This window comes from Halichoeres trimaculatus, unplaced genomic scaffold, assembly GCF_033239565.1.
Source record: "Halichoeres trimaculatus isolate MK-OKI-2021-1 unplaced genomic scaffold, fHalTri1.1 fHalTri1_scaffold_4, whole genome shotgun sequence".
Classification (NCBI taxonomy): domain Eukaryota; kingdom Metazoa; phylum Chordata; class Actinopteri; order Labriformes; family Labridae; genus Halichoeres; species Halichoeres trimaculatus.
Genome location: NW_027437182.1, coordinates 27099672 through 27121302, shown reverse-complemented (window position 1 = coordinate 27121302; position 21631 = coordinate 27099672). Strand labels below are relative to the sequence as shown.

Here is a 21631-nt window from a genome sequence, read left to right as displayed (position 1 = left end):
AAACTTCTTTGGACATTTTTAAACAAGCAGATAGTAATAGGCTTTATTCAATATGGGAATATACAGAAGTTTTTACAGCATAAGTTAGTTTAGTTGGTAGACTGCTACTGTTTTGGCTTGAGGATCGGTCAGTGGATAGAGCAGTAAATTGAGAGGAAAGAAAGAGACAATGAAAGGTTAGATTTTTTTAAATCGTTTAATTGACAATTATACTTATCATAACTGACCACAGGAATTTAAAAAAGGCAATCAAAAAACACAGATATCTACAGCCCCAGAGTCATGAAACATATTTCCTTACAGTAAATAATCTGGAGCCTCAATCCACCAGGAGCAGCTAGATGGTGTGTGGAGCTGTCCTAATGTTAGTGATGAGGGTCTGAAGCTCTTGCAGTCTTGATTCCAGCCACTGTGGAGGTGGTGCAGCTGTGTTGGCCTGACCCCCGATAAGAGCCTGGAGGGCTTTCAAAGCACTCTCAGCTGTCTGGATGTAACGGCTGTACTCCTCCTCTGCACTGGTCTCCTGTCGAGCCCTCTTTGAACATGGCTGACAGGAAGAAGAACCAAAGAGAAAAGTTAAATGAAATCCTCACATTCATACGACTGGGTGGAGGGGAAAGACAGGCAGGGATACAAATCTGACTGTCTGACTGGACAAGAAGCTTCACTGAAGTATTTTGCTAAAATTACTAATTAACACAGCTTTTGTGATGGTTTAAGTTTTGACCAGTGTTGCTAAATTTGTCAGATCTGATGACTGCAAACCTACACCCAACAGATCTGGGTCATCAGAGTTGAGGAAAGGTCTGCTCATTCTGACTCACGACATCTGGAAATCTTGCCTGTTATTTCAGCCACACACAACTGTCGCTTTAAAGTGTTTTCAGTCATCTATCAAGTGACATGGTGTGATAAAATATGCGCAGAACTAAAAGTGTAAATGTGGTACTTGGACACTAGGAGGAGGTGTTGTCCAGCCCAGGAGCCACTCAGGCTTTCTGAATCTGCACATACACAGCTCTGCTTCACACTGATGTTTGCGTCTCTCACTTTGAAACTTGAGTTTAATTGATGATAAAACTCACCTCTGGATCTGCAGCAGCTGGAGCAGCCACTTTGTTTGAGGAATTTTCCACTGTGTCGTTCTGCAGCCTCTCGTTGTGTTGCTCAATAACAGCGGTCTGCAGCTTTAGCCTCTGCAGCCGTGACTCCTCATCTTCCTGTGAACTCACCGTCTGCAACAGTACACAGCCTTCATATCCTCCTCTTTCACAATAGTTGATTATCGTCATCATTACCACCACTGTGTTTATAACACTTACCTTGCTTAAGTAGTTTACGACTTTAGTCTTGGTCTCTTCTTCACTCAAACTCTGGGAAATGACTTCTTCGTGGGTTGTTATCTTGATAAATAAAAAGGGAGGGTTATGTTTCTGATAAGGTATGAACCAAAGAACACTGGCCCTCATTTATCAAATGTGCGTACTCCTGAAAAATGGGTGTACGCTCATTTCCACGCACAGATCTACATATATCAATCTGACCATGGGCGTCAGGTGCGCCCAAATCCCACGCTAGGTCTGAGTTTGTGTACACAAGTTTCATGTCAGTGGGGAGTGCGGTGCAGCGAGGGAAATTTATCAGTGGAGGAGAATTAGATCATATGAGGGCAGAACATTTTCAGAAATAAAAACTGTTGTTTAGATTAATATTTAGATCCTTGAATTAGATATGACACCAAGAATGTTTCTAACATTTTACTCTTCTTCCACCAATCTACAAAATACTTCTCTATAAAAGAGCAGCGCGCGCTGTCGGCTGATTTAAAAAAATGCTTTCCTCTATCGGTTTACTTTAAAAAAAAAGAGAGAGAGAGGCTGTTACCAGTTTTTAATACACTCCCACTTCCATGATAAAGTCTCCGCAGAGAACATTCCGACGACGCTGAATCAAACTTTTAGCCCGGATTTTTTAAGGAAGCTGTATTGATTACAGGATTTACTGTGAAGATTATTTCACTCCTCACAATATTATCATATAAACATGAACTGTGTGCGAAAAAAGTGACAATACCATAACAAAGGACGTTCATTTACTTGGGATCACAACCTATGAGCTCGTCTCGTGGTACGAATAATCGTAAAACTCTGGTCTACCTGTGCGTAATTTCACATGATCAACACACTTCAGCTCCGCTCCCTCCTCAGTCTGTGACAGGTTCAGGCTGGAGTCTGCAGCTTCTCTCAGGGCTCAAACACATTTTAAAGAGAAAACTTTCCACATTTCTGGACCTGAACGGAAACAATTAATAATATTGTTGCTTCTAACAGTCAGACAACACGGATTAATTAATCAAGGTATAAACAAAGGATGTGTAAATTAGATATTTAAAACTCTGCTGTATTTTACTGTCACATCCACGCTGCTGAATCACTGCAGTGATTTCCTTGCAGGTGAGTTTTTTCTGATCCGCTCAATTTTCCTGACTGCCAAACAAAGCGGCGTCATTGCCTCTCTACATCTGTTGCTATGGCGTTCTCGATTACCGGCATGGAGAAGTTCCTTTTTTCCCTCCATGTTGTAAATTCTGTGGGTTCAGCCAGCTGAACCTTGAATATTCAGGGGCATGTTATGTAAATAACGATTGTTTTTAGCTGCCACATTTATCAACAGCTGATCAGGCGTGCGCTGTGATTGGCCCTGGGATGCACATTTCATAAATCACATGTGAACGTTGCTGTGAGCTCATTTTTACACCCAGATCAGCCAATTCTCACGCAAGATTGATAAATGAAGGCCAGTGTGTTCATTAATGAGTTCTCACCATACCTCTGCAAAGTGAGAAAAGGCCTCCAGGGCGTGCTGGTGTAGTAGCCAGTATCTGTCTGACAACAACACTCCAAACAGACTGCTTAGCCTCGGCAGAATCTGACTCTGTGGAACGGAAAAGAAGGTGGATATGAGAAAACCTTAATGAGGAATATCATGTGTCTGAACCAGAGTTTCAGTTATTTTTTCCCCTCCAGCTCAAGGTTTGTAACATATTACAAGTTTATCAATGATCAGGGACAAGAAAACTTACATTAAATAAATAAAATATTCATTTAGTCTTTGCAATAACAGATAACGTATTTCATTTGAAAAGGACACCACAAGATGCTAAAAAACAAGCAGCTCTAATCTTGAGAAATGAAGCTGATAAAGAGCTGCAAAAACCCAGAGGGTGTGAACACTACGTTGAATAATAACAATGATGAAGATTACATCTGTTAACATCTATTAAGCTTGATAACAGTTCCCCCTCCAAAGAAGCTAAAGATAAGATTCTCATTTCCAGTTCACCTGATTGTCAGGAGGAAAGGAGATCTTCCCCAGGGAGGCGAGAAACTCCAGAGCAGCCAACAGCAACTGATCTGCACACTTCTGGGACACCACAGTCTCCACACACATCAGAGCCTGAATCACACAAACACTGGTCAAACATCGTATTCTCATTTCCATACCTGATGATTTTGCATTCAACCACAGAATGATGACAACATACCTGCAGAATGACTTGATGTTCGATATCTTTTACTAAAATGGCCGATAATGAGAGGAGCAGCTGCAGAGTTCGCTGGAGCACAGGCTGGGTCAGCACCTGCAGTTTAACAGTTACACTGGTGAAAGTCGTGCCTTTTTAATACATCTGGCTGTTTTCATCAGGTGTGTTTGTGAATCTCACCTGTTCTGGACTTATTCGTAACCACAGCTGTGTGACTATCTTCACCAAGGACAACATACACTGCTCCTCAGGTGATGACTGCCCTCCAACCACAGCCAGGAGGGATAATAGCGCCGTATTCTGGACACAGAGGTGACTTTTAAAAACATTACTGATGGATATTTTCCATTTCAAACATCACCGCCCTGCTTCCTCGCATTGTTTTTTTCTTCTTTTGCATTTAATAAATCTGGCACAGATCTGGCTGCTGACATGCTACACGACCTCAGCGCTCTGACAGAGAAGATGGATGTTCACAAATTTGAGGATGTACCTGATATTTTTTGAGACCCATGTGAAGCACAACACCGGTGTTGTACTTTCAAATTATTTCCATTGTTATGGAAAGGGAGCAGAGTCAAGGATGTTACCGTCAACACTTAAAACCCTCCATGTGAGGTCAGAGGAGAAAGTGGCCTCAGTATTGTGACAATTGTTGGCTCAAAGATTTTATACACCAGCAAAACACAATCCTATCTGTACCCTCAGGACTCAACCCTGAGAACAAGCTTATCTAAGACCTTGAAATCACTTGACACAGATAATCGTCATATGTGTACTCCTACTTTTACTTGCACAAGGCCACAAACTACGCAAATGCCTCGTCCTTTCTTTTGAGATTTATTTTAGGTTTTCTTGTCTTGACTAAAATAACACTGCCTGAGAAGGTCCAGGATCAGGATGCTGTGACCAGCACCGACTGATTGAGATAATTTCAATTGGAAAGATGGATGCATCTCTGTTATGACCCTCACCACTTTGTTCACTTGTCCCAGTTTGCACCCTCCGCTCTGCCAGTCGCTCAGAGCGTTCTGAGTGAGGCTGATGACGTCTGTTTCCACCCGCTGACCAGCCTCAGTGGACAGAGCTCTGAGGAGAACATGTCGCCACACGGGGAGGTTTTCCAGCTCAGATGGTGGGAAACGTGTCACCAGCTCCATCTGAAAGTGACATACAAAAACACAAATAACCATGTTTTCAGCATTCATCTTTTATTCTGATTACAGTTACTTGGCCTTGCCATGTCAGGAAATTATTTTTGTGCAGTTAAATGTATTTGTAAAAAAAAAGTGGTTACTATTTGTCACAAATTTAAATAATGAAATGTGTTAAAATATGTAAAGACATAAATTTGGTTGCAATCAAAGGATTTTAGATGTTTACTTTTCCAAAATGTAAGAAAACTAATAAAAATGAAAGAGCCTTATAATTTACAGAAAGAAATATAGATATGTTTTGTTTTTTGTTTTTTTACAAATTTTCAGAAATAAAAGCTTTGTTCTTGTAAATTTACAACTATACAGCTCAACTATACAACTAAACAGCTCCCTTTATCCTCATTTAGTTATATCTGTATGCTTGTAAATTTACACATTTATTCTCATAAAGTTGCAACAAATATCTTACGCACTTCTTTATGTGAATATTCCCCTTTTTTCCTCTTTTCTCAATGTTTATTATTGTGGTACTAAGACTAAAGATAGACCGATATGGATTTTTCCAGACCGATACGATAACACTATTTGTAGTCAAGGAGGCTGATAACCGATATTTGAAGCAGATATTAATTTGCAGTCTAATTGCAAACATCAGTGTCAAAATTTTGAACAATACAAACTCCAACACTCAACTTCATTAAAAAACCTTTAAGCACGAGTTTATTAAACAGCTCCCAGGCTTAGCAGCATGTTTTATAAAGTTAAATGAAAACCTAAAAAAAATAAATATCTAAAGTTTTCTACAGTAAATAAAGAAAGTAAATTTCAATGTAACTGCAATAACTATAATAACTGCACTGCTGATTGGCTGTTTCCCAAGCCATGACTCTGCTTGTAACCAATCAGATGATACTGTGGGTGGGACAGTGCTGGGGACTGAGTCAGACTGCAGACAGCCGAGCGGCTGCATCAGAGCCGCAACAACGCAGTTTTACATTTGTTTCTTATCGACAGATAAAAAAAAGGCTGATGCCGATATGCCTAAAAATGCCAAATATCGGCCCCGATAATCGGCCCAGCCGATAATCGGTCTTTCCCTAATGAAGACTTTATCCTGGATATCTCTCTTTTTTTATCCTTAATGTGACCGTAATGCTCCATCAGAGAAGACTAATTTCAAAACAAAACTGATGACTTTGTTGTACTTCAGAGATAATGTAGTTATTTATAAATTTAAAAAAAACACTTATATTAGGTTTTCTAACCTGGTGGTTTGGTGTCATAAGGAAAACCATGCGTTTGAGCAGCAGGCCCAGGTGGAACGACTCCTGACACTCGCCAGTGCAAGCTTTAGCCTGAAGGGGAAAAAGCAGAAGCAGAGAGGAGGTGAGGAACAGTGTGAGCATCAGTGTGAAGACTCAGGGGGAGTCAAAGCGGCGGGACATGAAGATGGAAGAAAAGCAGAGGACAGATAGTGGGGTATGAAAACCGGAGTGGAATGCAGCTCAATCCGACGACATAACGAGGCTACGAGTTATGAAAAGGTGTCCAAAAGGTCCAACAACACTAATTGTCACCTCTGTTGGGGTGCCACAGTCCACAGGCAGGACCCCATACTTCTCCAGGGATTAGGAGGATTAGGAGCTATTTTGGGGAGAGCTTGATAAAAAGGTCACAGACGTGGAGAAAAATCCATGACCTTGTGGTGTCTGAGCCAAAATGCCACCAGATTAGATTCAGTAAACTTAATGTGCAAAATACACAAAGTAATGAAGGTTGTAACCTCTCTGTCTGTTAAACTGAAACAAAGAAGAAATGTCTCTCAAAGGTACTTTGTTTTCTTGGTTTATACCCACCAGCTGAGCAATGAGGAGGACATGATGAAGACAAAGTTCTGCTGTCCCGTACCTGCAAAAATAATGAGACAAAACAGGCAGAGACGAGAAAATCAAGAGGGTGACTGAGCTTCCTTAATGAGTTTAAAAGTACTGTATTTAGTCAGCAGTACACTGTGGGAGACTGATGCAGACTGTATACTTTCCTTCATGTTAAGCTTTATACCGTACATTTTGATACAAGTGGTTCATGTGAGTACAGTCTTACCGCGCAGTAAAACACCACACATCGGTTGCCAGTAGAGCTGTCTGAGTGTCAGCCTGAAGTAAAGCATCAAACAAACAGTGCTCCTGGAAAAAGACAGATAAAAGAGAGGGGAAGTCAGACAGAAAGGAGGAGGGAGTCTTGCTAAAAGCAAATACCAATACGGCATGAAGTGAATAGTGAAGATAAAAATAAAAGTGAAAGAATAACTTGCATCGAATGAAGGGAAATCTCGAAACAAAACACAGCCTTGGCTGGAATCGAGATCCAAAATACACAAATCAGAGAACACAAGAGCTACACTAGAGTCACGTTCCACTTCTGATTCGCACACCCTTTTCCACATCTCTGTGTATAAATCCTTCATTTCTAATTTACAGTAGTGCAATAAATAAAACACTTTGACTAAATGTTTGCCGTCATGTCCAAACCTTTCCAACAAAAACATTGATGTTTGTGAAAGCACTTTGTGAGTGATTTTTTAAATCATGGAAAGCACCATTTACAGTTTGAGGTCAAGTCAGGTTCATGAGTGACATGAGAAGAGTACATTACAATCAAATCATGGAAAAACCTCCATGATAACTCTGCTGTTTTAAGATCAGACCGTTGACTCTCAAGCTCTACACTTACAATTTAAACAAACTCTGTCTCTCTGTCTGTTATAAACTTCTTCATTAAAACTCAAGCAGACAGCTGTGCTATAATCAGTCCAGCAGGTCATATGGAAAGCTTGTGCACTGCTACATAAGAGCTGTTGGGTTTTGGAAAAGTAGGCAGCTTATGACACAGTATATGTGGTATTAATGTAGATCTCACCAGTACAGGGAAGTACGTATGAGGAAGAGCAGCCACATTTGAACAGAGCTGCACACAGATGTGCTGGTGCAGTGTCACGTTGACCTGGGCCTGACCCTTCATCATCACCCCTGGCAGCAGCACTGGTGCCTGACGTTCTATGTAGCAGCGCCTGAAACTACTGAACAAAGCCTGGTAGAGAGGAAGCCTGGAGGGAGACGAGATAAATTCTTTCAACCAGCCAAAGTACACAACTGAACAGTACAAACTGTAGCGTAGCGGCTGATATTTTTGGTAAGTTTGATGCAATCATCAAGAAAAGAGAAAATGAAAGTGTGGGCTTCTGACCGTGGTGTGTCTTCTGAGAACTGGCTGCCGGTGTACCAAAGCTTCAACACTTCCTCTGGTTGGTAGGCCAGCTGACCCAGGACATTCACCAGCAGAAGACACTGAGGAAGCTCATGTTCAGGACTTAGCCCTGCAGGCAGCCAAGACAAGAATCATCACATATATCTGTAGCCTTTTTAATCTATACATTCAAATTTTCCTGGTGTCTTTCCTGATGAACCAAGGGTGTGGGGAGAGGCTTCAGGAAGCAGGACATGACATCAAAAGCACAATGTAAAAGCCACAGATTTATTTTTTTATTTTTAAGAGGGTAGACAGGATGATGTTTGGGTAAATTTGTGGAGAATTTTGTGCATGAGAGTGTTAGAGTATGAACATGTTTTCACATTTATAGAAAGTTGTGTAAGTAAAAGGAAAAATAAAAAGATAAAAAATACACATTTATTAGTTTTTGTTAGTATTGTGTACATTAAAGTATACATATAGAGAACCAGGGTACAGTTTGCTATCCATACACTGTGGCAAAGCATCTGATAAGAACCAACAGAGGTCAATGCTTTTTACTCACGCAGGTCTTTCTGGAGGACGATTTCTGCAAAAGCCCTCAGTGGCAGCAGCTGGAGCAGGAGAGCCTCCATGGGAATAAGTGCCGCAGCCTTCAGCTCCTCTGACAGAACCAAGGGTAGTGTTGGAGCACATAAGCTGGGAGGAAACTTACTGAAAGACAGATACTACTCTGAGTTTCCATAAAACGTGACCACTTTAACAAAATCAGGAAAAATCCCAACCCCAAACAGGCTTTTGACCCCAGCAAAATCATACTTACCTAATTATCTGGAGATAGAGTTGATAAAAACCACTGCAAAATTTGGTCAGAAAATGCTTGAATTCCTGTCAAAATATAAAACAAATTACGGAAGTTAGTTTTTGCAACTCAGGATTTGGAAAAACAGACTATCCAACAGCTGAAAAATAATAAAAATGGGCATTAACAGTTGAGTAAAATAATGACAAAACTGGTATATTTTGTACCTTGAGGTAGTGAACTAAAGTGTTGGCAAAAAATCTACACATCTTGGAAGATTTCTGGAAAAGCTTGTATTCTGCACTCTGTGTCGCCTCCTTCAAAAGGACAAAACAGCGTAAAAGAGGGTGAGTACACATCCACAGTCAAGTAAATGCTAACATTTTTACAATGGTGAGGATCTAGTTCTTCTTTGGCTGTAGCGTTTACATGTATTTAATAAGTGTGCATCAAATCTCTATTGCTAAGTACCACAGAGACATACTTTAACCAAAAGTCTAAAAACTCAAGAAGTTAAAGGAACATAACATACATCTTAATAGAATTAATAATTTCCCATGAAACAAAATCTGCATCATCTGTAAATGATTGATTGTTGCAAACAAATCAGAGCCTCCCTACCTGCAGCCCAGCATGTTTCATCTGTTCAGCCAGATCTACACAGTTATGGAAGGATGCTAACAGGTTGTCACAGAGGCTACTGCTGATGTCTCCGTGGTGCAGATATTCCTCAACCAACGACTGGTACTTCAGACTCTGTCTAAGTATTGAACACAAGACATTATTTTCATTCATTCATCCAACTCTTGCAACAATTTGAGTCATCTAGCACAAGATATAATGCTTTTCTTACTTTATGAGGAATTTCCATGTGTTTGCATGCAGTGCTATGTCCAGGTTTGAAATGATAGAGCAGATATCCAGGAGGCTGTGAATCACTGAGGAAGATGAAAATACATTGAATTAATGAGAAAACTAAAACTGTACCAGTGATGTGGCAGTGAATCAGTCATAGATGCTGTCACAAGTTGAGACGGACCTGTGACGATATATGAGACCTCTTCCTCTGAGGCACTGCTGTCCAGGGAGATCCTATCCAGCAGCTCCAACAGACCCTTTTGGAGGGAGTAGGCCTCTTTAAAGAGTCCCTGTAGTAAATCGGCCACCAGTGACAGGCGACCACAGTAGACTACCTCACTCTCCTGATGACAAGATATAAGACATTAAAAGAAACTGCTCAAGTGCACTGCTAAATAGATTAACATTTTTAAAATCTGCAACTTAAAATGAACATCCTCAAAATGTGACCCTTTCAGCCAAGTTTCCAAATTTCAAGAACGTGAAATCTAATATCATTGAACATTAAATAGACCAACCTTGCAGTGATGAAAGGTTTCCTTGAGGACTTTGAGAATACAAGTTGGTAATGAGCGGATTGCATTGAGGTAAGGAGCTTCTTCAAATGTACCAATATGGCGCACACAAGTGGATAGTGCATCAATTATCTGCATCATTGCCTAAAACAGACAAACAAAAGGGTTCTTTTAATCCAATTTTCATTCAAATAAACCACAACTAAGTTATTTATTAAAGCACAATAATATCAACAGTCTTTACAGTAAGACTTTGGAGTACCTGCAGAATGTTCCTTAGTAAGGCACGCAGCTCTGTGTTTTGACTTGACAGCTCCCCAACCTGGTCCAAGATCTCTTTCAACATGCAATCAAACATCGTCACAGCCTGCAGACATTTGAGACAGATGAGGACAGTGAACTGAAACTACTTTGTGCAAAACAACAAAAGTTTTTAAAAAGTAAGTCCCACAGTCACGACACACCCATCACATTGTTTACCTTCGGTAGGATCTGAGAGAAGCACTCATCTTCAAGCTCTGACAAGCCGATATGAGGGAGGAACATGTCTGTAATTATCTTCAGAATACCTGCAGAAATGTTGTGTTTTTAGACAGTTAATACTTGGACAGCGAGAACTGGATGAAAATTAGCAAGCGAGTTGTATAATCAATGAATGTAAAATGAGGAAACTTACGTATATGATCATCCCAGCTCTCTGACTTATGATGCAATGAGTGTACAGGGTCAAAGAAAAAACATTAAAAAATATAAACACAACAGGATAAGAATAAAGAAAAATCAACAGAGGGTCAAAAGATTTTAGACTAAGATATAAAAGGTGATTTTCCACAAATTTCATACTACCAGGACTACTTTTAAGGTTTACTGAAATTGTTTTTCTGACCAGAAACAACTGCTATTTTTAGGTCTACGAGCCGTAAAATCCCAAGAAAAGATGAGTTCGGGTAAGGATATGGTGAGCTCTGGCAGGACAGACTTCAGCCTTTGGCGACAGGTTTCCTGACTCCACTGTACCACCTCATCCAACAGAGACGTGTTGGTCTGGGACATGATGACAGCAGTCACCGGAGGAGGGCAGGGGAATTACTGTCCAGGAGATGGTTGCATAACATCAACACAAAGTGAGTCACTCAAAAAGACCGATACCTTACTCAGGCTATCTTCATCATCTGTTTTCATCCCAAAACGGATTTGACTTGAATAAGACTTTGTTTTAACTGATAGCTAACGTTAGGCTATAGCAACATTTAACTCTGGCAGGGTTACGTTGATGTTTGGAGTACAGCACCCTACCGTAAATGCACCTTTCCCTCTGCTTGGGATCATAATGTCACACAACAGCTCCTGTAAGTTGGTTTCTTTGCAAGTTATCATCCAGTTATATTCTTTTTTCAAAATCTGCGACTCAAAAAAGGATAAGAGTGGAGAGCTGATGGTTTACTACGGAATAACATATCGCGCGCCGCTGTTTGATTCGGATATGACGTAATGGGAGACGCGACTAATGATGCTTCATTGTGATTGGTTGAGAAGTCTGGCTGCAAAGTTTTAAACCAATGAACGAATTCTGTCAATCCAAAGCGTTGAGAATAACAACGCTACAACCAAGCTTCAGGGCTGCCAAGTCCGCAGTTTCCCTGCAGCAATGAGCTGCCATGAAGATTTTTTTTTTTTTGTTCTCGAGATGAGCGGACCTATTTCTTCACTTTTGGCCCAAAATATTTAAATTAGCGCAAAATACATGTCACAAAACACAAAAAAACAAAACACCAAAACAAAACTTAATTTAAACAAATAATGGCATTTCAGTGAACATTTCAGGATCACAGATCAAAAAAGAAAAAAAAAAAATCACCGATCAGAATAAATTTCAGGAAACCGGAATGGGCTGGACCATGGTACTTGTCTCTGATTGGCTCAATCGAAGCATGTTAGACATCAGTCATCTCTCATTTCCTGTAAACATCGGATACCGCATGTAGCCGGCGCGAAATTTAAAGCATCCAACTATAGCAACTCCTGGCCAAAATAAACTGTTTCGAATAAAAAAAATAATTATTACGAAAGAATTTTGGGCGAAGGTGTTTCACATAGATCACGAAACAGCTCACGGCGAAAATTACTGACTTCCTGCACGGAAACATGATCGACCATCCCAGGTAATGTGCAAACTGTATAATTGTCTGTTGTAAATAGTATCGTGTGTGTATTTACTAACAAATTCAAAATAGGTTTACAGACATGTTAAGCTACGTTAAAAGTAATAATCTAATCATTTTTACATAAAAACAATGGGTGGTATTATTTCTTACACGTTTTAAATTGGAATATTTGCCTGTCTCCTTGAGGTTTAGATACATTTCAATGATTGTAATCATAAACTAAATATGCAGTACTTGGAAGTGGAAGGAGAAATCATAGGTTATCAAGATAATCTAAGCTGAGCCTGCAACTGAACAACTCAATGCAAGAGAAGGCCCAACAGTGTTCAATCCTGCTGTCAGAGAAACTCTCATTCCACTGGCTCTTCTGCAACAAACCCACCCACTAAAGCACAACAAATCTGCTTCCACCTGCCTTCATCTAAAAACACTTGGGAGGAAGCTCGTTGGGACTGCTCTTCTAACAGAGTAGACCTGGCTGATTTTGGATGGTACAGACCAGGCTTTCCCTGACCAACACAACCTACCAGTTTGGGCTGCAGCATTCTCAGGCGTGGACTGGTTTTCATTGTCAAATGTCCAATGTCAAAATAAATGTTTTTCTGCTTTAAAAATGTAAATTAAGCTTCTTGTACACTTCTTTTATCAAAACAGGTACTGAGTTTGATCACATCTAGTAGATGTAACATAAGAAAAACGTGTCTGGGAATTTCTGAACTGTCTGGGAAATAGTACATTGTTTTTACATCAGCCAAGGGAAGGATGATATTTATCCTTTAGGCGCCTGGAATTTCTGTGACTGCTGACCTGATAAAATCGGTGTCTATTGTTTCACTGATGAGATTCTGGCCATCGAACAAAGTCCTCACACTCCTGCTACACCTTTGTTTCCCCCCTGCACGAACTGTCAGCTGCTGCTGCTGCTGCAGGAAGAGACGCACCGCCTGTTTGGGACACAGGCATGTGCACTGATGCCAATCTCTCCACATAAACAGTTTATTATTGTTTGCTTGCCACAACACAAAGACTGTAGGTCAGACGTGTTAGAAACATTTTTATGTTCACCGCCCACAATCCAGCTTTTCTGTAACTCTCGTGTCAGCATCGTGACAAAGTGCACTTCAACGATAAACATGATGTTTGTGTCCAAGTTATTAAAAATACCACTACTACTACTACTACTACTACTACTTCTACTACTACTACTACTACTACTACTACTACTACTGCAACTTATCACCACCTTTATTATCATCACCGTAATGACACTGATCAGGATGCAGCATCACCTCTTTTTAGGAAACTGGTCTGGGAACAAGAGGTCAGGGTTCAAGTCATGGTGCACAGACTTATACTGAACTATGGTAACAAGGTTTAATGGGGAAGTGCTTGTTCACTATCTATTTACCGCTGAGCTGCAAGACAACTTCAGGAGTATCAGACCTTTTCAGATTAAAGCATCAAACTCACCACTATTCCCAAAGGTTAAATGTACTTGTGGTTCCAAATGTAGCCAATCAGTTTGCTGAACCTGGAGGTGAGCTAACATCCAAAGTTTCTCCGCGAAAAACTGAAGGCTATTATTGAGCAACAGCGCTTGTTTCTTGCCAGGCGCTGCTCTGTTGGCTATGGCTGCCTTTTGCAGCTGCTCTCTCTTCTCTGTCTGTTTCTTGTAATTTTTTTGTTTCTTTTTTGACATCTTTGTATTTGGAGTGGATCATTACTTTGTATGGCTCATTTGTTGGTCATGAACACCAAACTTTTTGTGGCTTCAGTGATATTTTTACTATTTTTTATCCTGTGTTTGTCTGGAGATCCTACATGTAACCATGGCTGCATTGTTTACATATGAACTCAGCTGTTAGCAGCCTGTAGCATGTCAATGCTAACTGTTGTAAGGCCTGAAGTCTTCCCACAAGGTGAGGAGAAGAAGGTGAGGACGACGTGCTGGTTCTCAGGTGTGAGCTAAGAAGTGACGACATGGACCTGTCCTTCCATCCATGGTTATTGGGAACGTAAGATCTAACTCCAATAAGATGGACGAGCTAGCTGTGCTAACCCAGCATCAGAGGGAATACCAGAGGACAGAGTAGCATCATGCTATTCACAGACATGGCTAACAGAGCTAACACCAGACACCAACGCCACATTGGAAGAGCTTCACCTGCTGTGAGCAGACAGGATCCAGGAGACAGAGACTGAACAGACTGCTGAAGAAGCTCAGTCCTGGACCCTGTGGAGGTGGAGGCTGGCTGAACTGGAGAATGATGGACAAACTGTCATGATCTATTTTCTTATGGAATTTTTTGCACTTTCTATACACTTTCTTACTTTTGTTTTCTTGATTGCTGCTGTGACTTCAATTTTGTTGTTCTTGTTACAATGACAATAAAGTTCTATTCTATTCTTTTCTATTCTATTCTTTTCTATTCTATTCTATTCTATTCTATTCTATTCTATTCTATTCTAACAGTGCTTGTTTATTTCTATTTTCCATGTTGAACCTTCTCTTTGTAACTTAAAGTGCTGGATGAAATGTGGTTTGAAGCATTTACTGTAACATTTACTGTATGCTTTAGTGTTTTTTTTCCTGCATTCAAATCATTGTTTCTAATCAAGAAGCATTTGATTCACTTGTAATAAATTAAATTTTTCTCAATTCAACTACTTCTGTATCAATGCAGTTTAAGGTGACAGTTTGCTTCTCGTTTCTTAACTGAAGTCAACTAGTCCTGGATTAAATTTAGCACACCCTCATTTGAAATGAAGCAGTTAGGAACATTTTACAAGTAGACATGTTTCAAATACAGTAGAGAACAAACAATATGAAAAAAAGCTTTTAAAAAAATGTAAAAAATAACCCTTGCAACCATCATTGTTTGAAATTGTACAGAATTTAATAACACGTCGACTACATAAAAAATCTCTGATTAAAAACCTTGTTTTTATATATCAGTCTGCTTTGTTGTTGTAAGGTTCTGTTTTACATGAAATCTCATTAACCCTGACGGTACTGTTGTCACTTTCCAAGAAGAGGGTTGGGCCTTACACAGTTAAAGACTTTTCCCTGCTGTGCTGACCCTCCTGTTTGTAGATAATGGAAAGGTTATCAGTCTACAGGAAACTTACTCCGGGTTAGTGATGGAAACCAGAAGGCCAATGCCTTTTTGTTTGTCTTTCTTTGAGGTCACCGGGTGTGTGGCAGGATGCATTGTTAGAGGAAGCTAATGAGGGTTCAGGTGAATGGAGCTCTCATCAATGTGTCAACAGTTACTAAATTTGGTCATGTAGTATCCAGAGTCACCCGTCAAACTTCCTTTTCACTTTTTCTCGAGAAGCGATGATGAGTCACGGATGTAAAAAAAAGAATGTATACAGGAATGTGCTCTGTAGCTGGCACGCCATGTATCATTAAAGACTGGGGTGTGGGAAAACCCAAAGGAAGAGGATGCAGACACTTTTTGAGGATTGTAGAATCTCACATGGAAAAAGGCGACATTGTGGTTAACTTTTTTAAATATAGATTTTATCACGAGACTTTAAAAATTTTAAGGAGTCTGTCATCTTGTCTGACAACTGTAGGCATAAAAATGATTTACAGTTGCATCCTAGATAATTACATTGCAGCAAAAAATATTACATAAATTTCGTCAATTACTTATTGAAATAGAAATTTTAATACATCGAGGATTTTTCACACATGAAGAGAAATCAATTTGTCTATTTTTATGTTTATATTTGTGGACTTCAGTTTAAAAAAATGTAAAAAGAAGAACATATCTAGTTCTTGGTTTGTGTTAATATATCAAAACACAATTTGTTTACTTCTGTATACTCAACACCAGTCATGGGGAAGACAGATGATTTGACAGTTGCCCGGAAATCAGCATCACCAGCACCTCCTCCAGCACCTCCGCTGAAGAAGGGTAATTTCAAGAAGATCCACTGTCAGGTTCCTGATATCAAGCCACAACGTCCGAGGTGTCTTATTTGGGCTCAAGAGAAAAAGAACAGGACTTTTGCTGAGTAGTCCAAAGTCCTCTTTCAATGGAAGGAAAATGTTTTGGACCTATATCATTTTTGGAATCAAGGTCCAAAAGAGCTCAGAGGAACAGCAGAGATACATGAACTCAAAGGTGTTTGAAGTCAGGAGTAAAGTTTATTTGATGTGACAATTTGAGGTGTCATGTCATCCACTAGTGTTGGGCCAGTTTGTTTTATCCAAGTCCGAAACAATGCAGCTGTCCACCAAGGGGTTTCTGGGCACTTGATGCCTCTATCTGCAAAACCTTAATGGAGATGCTGGTTTCCTTTTCCAGCAGAACTTGGCACCTCCTCATGGCGCCAAAACTTCTGCCAAATGCCACGTGGCTAACTGACCGTGTTACTTTTCTTGATTGACCAGCCAACTTGCTTGACCTGAGCTCCGCAGAGGGTATACTGAGTAATGTCGGGAGGAAGAAGAAAAATAACTGACCTAAAAATACAGTCGAGCTGAGGGCTGCTATCAAAAACAAGCTGGGCTTCGATAACATTTAGCAGTGCTACCGGGTGATTCTTCCATGCTTTTAGGTCCTGGTGCTGAGTATGAAACCAGACACAGACATCGGACTTTTCTGCATTTCAAATATTCAAAAAAAGTTTCCCTTTCTAAAATGTATCTTCCAAAGTAGTTGAATCAATCTTTTATTTGAAACACAATACCCTTTAAACAAGCTCATTTTTTTGTAATTAAAAGATTGGCTGCCAGTGCCGACAAAATTTTAATGTTTAAAATAAGGTTGAGGACTAATTTCATCATGTTCCATTTGAGCAGCATGGCAGAAAGAGGAAAGTAGTCTGGTTACTCATGCTTTTTAAAACAGGAAATGATAAACTTTGTTGTTCTTTGTGCAGCAAGCCAGGATTTTGAACTTTTACTTCACACTTTTCAACTTAACAAAGTAAAGTGTTTCTGAAAGCTGCTTTACCACAACTTGATTTCATGGAGCTCTGCTTTAGAATCAGTGGATCCAAATATGGGTCATAGAGTAGACATCAAAGGGAAGATAGCACATCTTGTTTTCACAGCTGTTTCTGAACCATGTTGGCATTTATTTTTATTTTGTTTTGTATTTTTTGTGCATGGTGCAAAAAGAGAACATGCTTCTGTGGAAAAGCTGTGATGACTTCACATAGACGTGAATAAACAAACTGAAAGGAATGTGGTCTCTTCCGATAACGTGCTTGTGACTTCAGGGTATTTTGTTTTCCTGTCACTATGATTTTGTTATTCTTGTCTCAAATTCTTTTCTGATAGTTTTTAAACATTGTTAGATGCTAATCTGTAAAACACTGGAGTTTTGGTGAAAGTTCCCCTCAAGGTCCATGGCTTAAGAACTGAGGTGAAAGTGAAAAGTGAAAGTCCCTATTTTCTGCTTCTTTCTTCAATTGAAAAACTTTCCCGCTAGTCACAGGATATGATACGATGTCCAACTGACTCACCCTTTCCTGTGGTCTCTACTCTTGGCACCTGGGCTTTAGTTCTCTATAACTGAAAAATAAAAAAGGGCAAGAGGAAGACGAAGAGATGATTCCATATAATTAACAGGTTGTCTTTGCAGAGTCTTTACCCCATCCTTTTACATTTTCAATGAGTAACAAAATATTCATCAGAGACAAACTTTTTTCAAAGAAGGATTGTGTATTTTAATCAAATGATGGTTGTTCAGATGGATGAAATCATAATGAAGGATACTTTTCAGAATGAATAAATAAAGGCAGAGGTGTTAGACAGGTTGCAGGGTTAAACTCTACTTCTTGTCATCAGACCAGGAGATCTCATAATCACTGAAGGCGCTCTTCAACTTCTCCACAGATGCTGCGTGGTCTGCTTTACCAAAGGCCTGAAAATTAAAAATGAATAAAGATATGGGTATTATCTCACTGAAACACTGCTAATTATGTGTGTAATGATGCACCACCTTCATGAACTTACAGTTGATTCACCAAACACCCTGAGTTTCTTGTCCTGGTTGTTGTGCTCTATCTTCCCTCCTCCAAGGCATTTACACTCCATCCCCAAGGCTTCCATTGCTGGGTTGACTTTATCAAATATGTGATCTGGAAGTATTTCAAATCACTGAATAAGTCAAAACAGATAAGACACGTGTTCAAGCATTAGTAGATGTGTACGGTTCTGTGTGTTCAGGTCTCTTCTGTTCCCTCCAATATGCACACTGCATGTAAGTTACAGTATGAGAGCACTGCTTTGTCCGTGCACACTTAATGCACGCCTGCAGGCTGCACATACAGAGCTGGTGTCAGATCAGCTCATCATTATGTATTGACGCATATATCTGTGTCTGCTTGGACCTGAACTCAAGCAGCACTGACGCACACTCTGCACTAACTTTAACCTCAGTATTCAACTTACTGTGATACTCTGCGCTTTTAGTGCCACGAACTATGTCTTTATGCGCATCGCCATCTTTTACTTTCACTCTGACCAGAATGTACTTAAAGGTTCCTTCTGGATCAATCTCCACATCGGGGATTTTAGCCAGAGCGTCTGCCATTGCGACTGTAGCTTTACTCAAAGAGCCGACAGACCCTCTCAGACTGGTCAGTGGTCTACCGAGGACAGACAACATGGAGCAGAGTCGCGTATGTCTTTATTTGGATCAGGTCTATTTCCTGTCTTAAAGGGACACGACACGTCACCGTCACTGTGCAGAGTAAAGACGTACGCATGGTGTCGACACCTGGTGGCATCAAAGGGAACTGAGTCTCAGTTCTGTTCAAATTCAGACATAACTCAAGAACGACAAAAATGAGTTTGGAAAATGAGAATGTTTCTAATTTAATTCAAATGACTAATGACTATTTTTCACCCAAGAGACTTTTATTTTACCTTTCCATGTTCATCTAGTGATAATTCTAGTGATTCAGGAATCCTTCTTAATTTAGTTTAGTTAGGTTTATTTCGGTCACATCAAACATGAAATCTCACCCACAAACACCATAGTGAGAAGTGACAAAGCAAACAAATGTTACGTTTGTGCTTACCCGCATTAACCCCATAAAATTAACAAAATAATGCAAACTAACAAAACAAGACCGAAAAATTGTAGGCTGAAGCCTTTGCTTATTTTGGCTACCCTTTTCAAATTCATAATTTACTCAGCTTCCTTTTGGTTAATGTGAAACAATCAGAAATTCACATGTTTCCAAAATCTGGGCACATCTTGTGCTCACATCATAGTTCTGTACTTTACAATCGTTTTTTGTTTAAGCAACTTTTTGAAGCTACCATGTGTTTGACATTCTTTCATTTCTCTGTCTAATCCATTCCACAGACTAGCTCCTTACACTGAAACACATCTTAGTTTAACATTTGTCCTGCTCATTGTTTTTGTAAACATACAACTCCCCCTCAGTTTATACTCACACACTCTAATCTGGAACAATCTCTGGATACGGTCTGGCAACATTTTATGGTTTGCCTTGTACATCAGTGAAGCTGTCTACAGATCCACAAGTTCACAGAATTTTAGAGCTTGCAGCTTTATAAATAATTTGTGTGTTGGTTCACGGTAATCAGCTCGATTATTGAGCCTGATTACTTTCTTATGAAGCAAAAAAATTGGAATTGTGATCGTTTCATATGCTCTTCCCCAAAGTTCCACACAGTAAGTAATGTATGGAAGTATGAAAGAACAATACAACATATGCAATGAATCTGAGTAAAGAATATCTTGGGTTTTATACAATATTGCAGCTGACTTTGATAGTTTGGTTTCAATGTAATTAACATGAGGTTTCCAACACAGTTTGTGGTCTATAATCACTCCTAAGAAAAAATGAGGTTGGATGTTGGATGTTTGTTTCAGGGGACTAAGCTGAAGTCCTCTGAACTTGGTCCTGAATCCACCCAATAGTCTTTGATTTAAGGCCAGGAAACTAACAGATCACAGAAGCACGTGAGCCACTATCAAACTTCTCCCTCAGAGGGAGATTCCTGTTTTAATCATGCAAAATTAGACTGTGATAAGACTGTCTCTGTTTATATACAGTAGCCTGTCTTCCAGCTGTATTTTGGAAGTTTATTGAAAATGCACAAAAAGCTTTTATTGTGTTGTAAAGTAGTGTTGTATTATTGTACTATAAAGTAGTTTATTTAAATGTATAAAGACCTCCCTTTAAGCTGAAGAGCAATAAAGCATACAAACAATAAAAGCAAGGAGGTAACGTATTGAATATCAAACCCCCTTAAAACCAAGCAGCTCTTGAAGTGCAGGCCTTTAGAGGACCTTGAATAGGATCACTGTTATCGGAGCTCAGATCTGTCCTAGCAAGTGTTTTGGATGTCCTTATCAAAGCCAAAACCACTTTCTCCCAAGGGTCTTGTTCTACATTCAAGTTAATAATGGGGTTGATTTACTTTTTAAGAGGAAAAGGTGGAGGCAAAGAGGTGTCAGGCAACACTGGCTGCTATCCGGAGCCTCGGTTCTGGGAGGAAGGATATGAACTGTCACTGGGAGCCAGCAGGCGCCTCTGCTTCTGCGCCACGTTTCCCCCGTCCCTGAAGACTCGTGAAAAGTACCAGCAAATTGTTTGTTAGTGGCAGTTTGTATTTTTTTCAATATCTTTCTTCTTCCCATTAGCACATCCTTTGACAGGAAATGCTAATTAATTTGTCTAAACTTTTAGAAGAAGCCTATGGTTCAGTTTCAGACTGTCCATCCACACACTTAGCACGATTCTTATATTGCATGATCTCATTGAATCATCACACACTGATTAGGCTTTAACTGACTGTGGTCCAAATTGGTTTACTGACACAGCAGTCTCTCTAATGCTGCCAACAACAACACTCTTTGCTTTCAGTGGGCACAAAAATATCTTGCTTTATTAACTTTACATAAGAGGTCACAATGAGAGTGTCTACATGTTTTTCAGTCTCTGTCTTATCAGCTCACAGGATTTCATTACTTCCAGCAGTAATTTCCTCCTTAAACATCTTTCACTTCTTACATGAATCAGGGAGCTGTCATGCTTTCACTGGGAAACTTATCAGTCTCTTATAGTCAGTATTTGTTAGTCTTTGCCAAATTTTCAGCTTTTAGGACATTATCAGTACATGAGCACATGGTTAGTCAAGTGATGATATCATCTGCTTTTGTTTCCCTGGCACAGCTTTGTTAAATACTTCTGTGCAACATGGAAAGTTTGATAATCCAGTCTAAAGAAAACATGCAGAGGCAGCAAAATGTGTTTTTTTTTCTGCACAGTCTCTTTTCACTGGTGAAATGTATTAAATATATTTAAGATATTACTTATCTAAAAATTCATGGGTTTAT

The 21631-nt window shown here is 39.7% G+C and overlaps 2 protein-coding genes across 2 annotated transcripts; both read right to left on the bottom strand.

Moving 5' to 3' along the window:
* Window positions 1-233: 233 nt before the first annotated feature.
* Window positions 234-11622, bottom strand: firrm (fignl1 interacting regulator of recombination and mitosis). The gene is made up of 25 exons (XM_074668212.1): window positions 11422-11622; window positions 11084-11214; window positions 10802-10842; window positions 10606-10694; window positions 10388-10492; window positions 10129-10269; window positions 9792-9954; window positions 9606-9690; window positions 9374-9512; window positions 8980-9069; window positions 8774-8838; window positions 8516-8664; window positions 7948-8077; window positions 7621-7807; window positions 6805-6887; window positions 6558-6609; window positions 5967-6056; window positions 4519-4704; window positions 3725-3844; window positions 3545-3640; window positions 3343-3456; window positions 2830-2934; window positions 1323-1403; window positions 1086-1235; window positions 234-547 (listed from the first exon to the last, which is right to left on the bottom strand). The coding sequence occupies exons 2-25, from the start codon at window positions 11176-11178 to the stop codon at window positions 338-340; spliced, it is 2766 nt and encodes a 921-aa protein (XP_074524313.1). The 5' UTR covers window positions 11179-11214; window positions 11422-11622; the 3' UTR covers window positions 234-337.
* Window positions 11623-17944: 6322 nt separating this feature from the next.
* On the bottom strand, window positions 17945-18961 carry LOC141789202 (14 kDa phosphohistidine phosphatase). Its single transcript, XM_074668545.1, has 3 exons — window positions 18706-18961; window positions 18268-18392; window positions 17945-18175 (listed from the first exon to the last, which is right to left on the bottom strand). Exons 1-3 carry the CDS (start codon window positions 18920-18922, stop codon window positions 18083-18085), a joined length of 435 nt encoding a protein of 144 aa, XP_074524646.1. The 5' UTR covers window positions 18923-18961; the 3' UTR covers window positions 17945-18082.
* Between the last annotated feature and the right edge of the window lie 2670 nt (window positions 18962-21631).

Coding starts and splice junctions, on each gene's coding strand:
- firrm (XM_074668212.1), bottom strand. CDS start 11,178: ATGTCCCAGACCAACACGTCTCTGTTGGATGAGGTGGTACAGTGGAGT. Junction 10,493..10,605: donor TCTCTCAGATCCTACCGAAG/GTAAACAATGTG, acceptor AAATGTCTGCAG/GCTGTGACGATGTTTGATTG. Junction 548..1,085: donor CAGCTGCTGCAGATCCAGAG/GTGAGTTTTATC, acceptor TCTTCCTGTCAG/CCATGTTCAAAGAGGGCTCG.
- LOC141789202 (XM_074668545.1), bottom strand. CDS start 18,922: ATGTTGTCTGTCCTCGGTAGACCACTGACCAGTCTGAGAGGGTCTGTC. Junction 18,393..18,705: donor TAAAAGCGCAGAGTATCACA/GTAAGTTGAATA, acceptor AAATACTTCCAG/ATCACATATTTGATAAAGTC. Junction 18,176..18,267: donor GGGTGTTTGGTGAATCAACT/GTAAGTTCATGA, acceptor TTTAATTTTCAG/GCCTTTGGTAAAGCAGACCA.